Source organism: Malurus melanocephalus, unplaced genomic scaffold (assembly GCF_030028575.1).
Source record: "Malurus melanocephalus ecotype Western Australia unplaced genomic scaffold, MMel_1.1 scaffold_379, whole genome shotgun sequence".
Classification (NCBI taxonomy): domain Eukaryota; kingdom Metazoa; phylum Chordata; class Aves; order Passeriformes; family Maluridae; genus Malurus; species Malurus melanocephalus.
Window position 1 is genome coordinate 69,244 of NW_026623611.1, and position 4,682 is coordinate 73,925.

Genomic DNA, 4,682 nt, shown 5'->3' on the forward strand with positions numbered 1-4,682 from the left:
GAGGGGAAGGGCCTAAGGGAGGCGATGGCGGGGTGGGGGAAGGGGACGGGGAGCGCGGCCGCCTCTCGCTTCCCTCTTCCCGCCGCGTTCCAGCGGGATGGGAAAGGCGGGGGACGCGGGCCCGGCGGCGCCCCCGAGGCGGGAGTGGAAGAAACGGGCCGGGGGTCCCCCCGCAGGGAARGAGGGGCGGGGAGAAGGGAGGCAGGGCTGACCGCCGCGATCGGAACAGGCCGCGTCCCCGCGCAACCCACTACGGGCCTCCGGCCTCCCTTCSAGCTTCCCCCCTCCCTCCCGGGGGTACCGGAGCCGCGGGAGCGGCGCGGGAAGCGGGGGAATGGGGCCACTCACTTGTCCTTCTCGGTGCCGAAGATGGAGGCCAGGTACTCCGCCATCTCCCACCGCCCGCCCGCCCGCCGGACCGCCCCGGCCCCGGCGCCGCCGCCGCGTCACAGCGACCGCGCCGGAAACGCTGCGCTGAGGGAAGGGAGGGGGGAGAGGGGGCGGGGCGCGCACCCCACGCGGGGTCGCCGCAGCGCGCGCGCAGGGGCGGCGGGGCGGGGCCGGAGGTGCCGCGCTGCGGGACGGGAGCGGAACCTCAAGAGCGCGGGTTCGAGTCCCGCCCCCGCCACCGGCCCAGGGGATGGGGCTGCTCGGCGGGTTGTGGCTTCCGAGCGCTGGAGTGAAGRGATTCGCTCAAAGGCGGGGAGGTGTATGCTCTGGAGGGGTTTAAATTTAAAAAAAAAGGTAAAACATGCATTCGAATTAAAAGCAGAGTGGAAAGTAGAACCGGATTCTTTCTGATCATTGTTTTGCGAAGTTTCACGGAATTATAGGCCAAAAAAGCCGCAAGTCTGAACCCAGTGAATTGAAATTTTTGCAATGGAGCAGCAATGAATACAGAAGCTTCCAATATWGTACATCACTTGAAAAGTATGTCAGGAAATAAACTTACTCGTTTTGCTGATTCAGAAAACAAGGTGGAGGAGACAAATAAAATTCATCTCAGATATTTTGCGATTCCCTGAAGCAATAGCACAATTTATAGAGCTCACAGTCCCACTTGGAGTCCATACCACCATTCAGAGAATCATGGAATGGTTTGGGTTGGAAGGGACCTTAAAGACAATCTCATTCCAAGCCCCTGCCCTGGGCAGGGACGCCTTCCACTGGACCGAATTCCACTCCAAATCCCATCCAACCTGACCCCGTCTAAAATTCCTGATTTGGTTTAAGCTGTGATCTGTCTCAGTTTTGGCACTGCTCCATATCCTGCCACATACTTTCTGTGCTCTTTAGGCATGTAAAGCTTACCTGCTTCCTGCTCCTTCCAACCAACTTGCACTGATTTTTGCATCACTGTTTTTGTTAAAGCCTTCAGCTGAACTAGCTGAAAATAAATACTTCCTGGGGAATCAAAATACATTTTCAATACTTGAAACATGCTGGGTTCTCAGTGTTTATCTTGTGAACACCTGATTCCYTTTAGATTTCCCTTCTTATGGTACATTGCTGAGAGTAAGAAACATTTTCAGAGCATTTCTTGAACAGTTGCTGCACGGTACCTCTGGTGTGCCAGGGGAAGGGATCTCAGCCTGGCATGGTAACAGCARCCAGGCTTTTCCCGTGTTCCTTTTCTTAATATGTATCTATAAATCTGAATTTAGTGACTTACTACAGGTTACTTTCCTCCCCARTTTGCTTCCATTTATCAGGTTAAATGCTACCAAAACCTGTCCCCTGTTTTTCTCCGCCTCCTTAAGGCCCAGTGTCATCACTGGGTATTGGCTCAGAACAAAATGGTGACACCCAGATCTGGTTTGGAGATAAAAGGGCAGAGAGGAAAAAATTAGGAGGGATCAGCCAGTTTTAAGAGAGGCAGAGCTAAGAGGAAAAGCAGAAAAAAAAGTGTTTGTGAAGCAAAAAAGCAGTGCTTGGATACAGAAAAAAAGTTTAAAACAAACACAGAAACACATCCAGGGGGTCAGTACATGAAGTACTTAATGCATTCACTGGAAAATGGCACTTTCTTGTTGCCAGTGTGCAGAACCTCAGTGCTAAAGAGGTACCTGGAGTTCCGGGCCTGTGCACAGGACTTGGTTTCTCAGGTTACAGGGATTTTGCTAATAGTGCATACTCAGGGATAATTACTGACCCACAGCCAGCAAGCCCTTTGAACAGTTTTGCCAGCTCTCTGYTTGACACCTCTTGGAACAAGGCAAACTGTGAGGAAAGAGAACCAATTTAAGATGCAATGTCAAAAAATTAATGGGGGAAGGCAGCCCTTGTACATTAGAACAGAGCTRTAGCTGGTAATCTCATCTAATCTACTTGCATGCCTATACTTCACTAATCACCATGGTTATATAAGCAGATCTTTGATAAGATCCTTAATTATAGCAACCCCAGGAAAGGCTGAGAAGCATGGCAGAGAGAAGGGTGAGGTCCTTGGAGCCTCCTGTGGGTCTGGGGAAGGACTGACCGTGGCTTTGGTGCATCTCTGGAGGCAGTGTGCCCTGGCATGAAGGACTCTGCCACCAAGCTCATGGGGACAGACCCTCTCTGAAGCACCCAGGTCACCCTCAGCTGAGCCCTGACCATCATCAGAGCTGTGGGGGCACTGCTCTGATGGCAGAAGGTGAATTGAACCCRTCTGGTTCCAGGGGCAGTCAGTGGRGTTGGCGAGTGGCAGGGAAGAGGGGAGGAAATGCTGAGTCAGAGCYTTGGAGAAGCAGCAGTGCAGGCACTGCAGAGCGTGGCTGAGGGATTTGTGTGTCTCATGGAAGCTTTTCCTTGCAGAGCTTTTGAGATCCAACCCCCGATTAGGAGTACTGCTGATTTATTAACTGTTGCTACTAGAGAGAGCTTTACAACTGCAAACCAGGAAAATTAATAAAGTTTCAGGGCTTTTAAATTCAGCACAATATTTGATGAGATTAGAACTTTCATCCAGGAAGCTGCTGTGCAGTCTGGGGTCAAGACCATCATGGCAGCTGCTTTTTGTTTACAAAGGAGACACAGAGAAAGGCAATTTTCCTGGCATGAAGGTGGACAAGAGATGAGCAGAATCAGGATGAAAATTTAGGAATAGACTTGGTCCAGATGGAGGGTTCACCAGGTTGCACACGCAGTCTCCTTGCTCACACATAAGTCAGCAGGACCTCTCAGCTGGCAGTGAGGGTGAAGTGCCCTGGCAGGAGACAGAAAGGGGAATATTCTGCACYCAGTGGTGAGCACTGCTGTGTTTGTGGCCTCCTCTCCTTCATGCCACAGTGCACRAGTAACATCAGGTGCCCACAGCTGCAGCTTCACTTCTGGCTGCTCCAGAACCACTTCTTGAGGTCTGGTTTTTTTTGCACCCCAYTGTTTATACTCACCTTATCTGGGTGGAAATAATTTGTTTTCTCTCTGTTCTGCCTTTCCACAGTACTCCAGCCCCCCTTGCTAGGCAGGAATTCCAAGTTTTGTTCAGGATCTGTGCTGYCCTGGCCCAGAAGAGATGTCAGTAGAGACTGTAGTGATACCAGGAGAGCTCTAAAGCTAGGATGGTGTTGCTTCAAGCTGAACCCCATCCCTTGCCCTCTCTGTGCTGATCCCTGTGCTTTCCCCAAATGTGGCCAATTGGGCAGTGTCACTATGCTGTGGCCATGGTGGGATGACATCTCTGTTCACCAGGAAAAGAAGAAAAATCTCTTTTCTTCTACTTTCAGTGCCTGCCCTGTGCATTCAGTCCTGGCTCTCCAGTCTCAGACCTCCATTCACAGCCTCCTGAAATGCTGCCCCAGGGCTGTCCCTGATCCACCTCCACACTCTGAGGACCAAAAGSATTCACTGGAAGATAATCAAAGTCCATCTGATAAGCAAACCCAGCCTGGAATTTCTAGTGGGAAATTTCTCTCTGCGCTGTCCTGGGTAGTTTGGATGGAGCACTTTGTGGGAGCAGCTGATGTCTTTTGACCTTTCTGAGTACTCTTGGAAAAATTCTCCAGGTATTGCTTGCTTGCTGCCCTCGGGTACTTCATGGCAGTCAGAGGACACCGAGGTAGTGAAAGGAGAGAGTTTGGTGGAAATCTCATTATATTTCTCTTCTGATGACTCTTCTGGTGCCCAGTGAGCCCATGCAAGCTCTTTGCATAGGAAAACAGCTTGCAGATGTGCTGTGCCCGTCCCATAATTTCGTTTGTTTTCAGCCTGCCTTCATTTGGTTGTGGTTTCCTGGTGCAGCGGGACCTTGGCTCACATGAGCTCAGCCCGGGTGCAAGGGGCAGGTTTCTCTCYACCCCTCCCAGAGCTTTTTTTGTTCCATCTCTCTTGCTTGCCTGGCTGCATCATGAGCGCCTTGAACTGGCTCAAAGGGCCAGGTTAATGAGCTGAATCATTTTATCTCGCAATCAGAAYGGGGAAATGAAGCTGCACTGCACAGATGGGAGCACACGGCAGGAGGAGGGGAAATCAGGAAGGATGGGGTGGAAGGAGAAAAACAGAACGCTTCTCCCTTTCTGCAGCAGCCAAGTTGTTGAGCTCAAACCTGTCATGGGACTGTGCCCTCACAGTGGAGCATTTTTATCAGCAAATACTAKATCTAAAAATAGCAGGTGTTTCTGCCAGAGAACCAGAGCAGGGCTATCAGAGAAAGTTGTTGTAGGAGTGCAGAAAACCCCCTGCACATTCCATTTGCTGTCTGC

At 51.3% G+C, this 4,682-nt stretch overlaps 1 protein-coding gene across 2 annotated transcripts in view; it reads right to left on the reverse strand.

Annotated features, from left to right (window-relative positions):
• U2AF1 (U2 small nuclear RNA auxiliary factor 1) overlaps nucleotides 1-433 on the reverse strand; it is a 13,846-nt gene extending 13,413 nt beyond the window's left edge. For both annotated transcript variants that reach the window (XM_057378909.1, XM_057378908.1), the window contains exon 1: nucleotides 349-433. In XM_057378909.1, the coding sequence (XP_057234892.1) occupies nucleotides 349-392 (44 nt within the window). In that variant the 5' untranslated portion in view covers nucleotides 393-433. The remainder of the gene's footprint in view (nucleotides 1-348) is intronic.
• Between the last annotated feature and the right edge of the window lie 4,249 nt (nucleotides 434-4,682).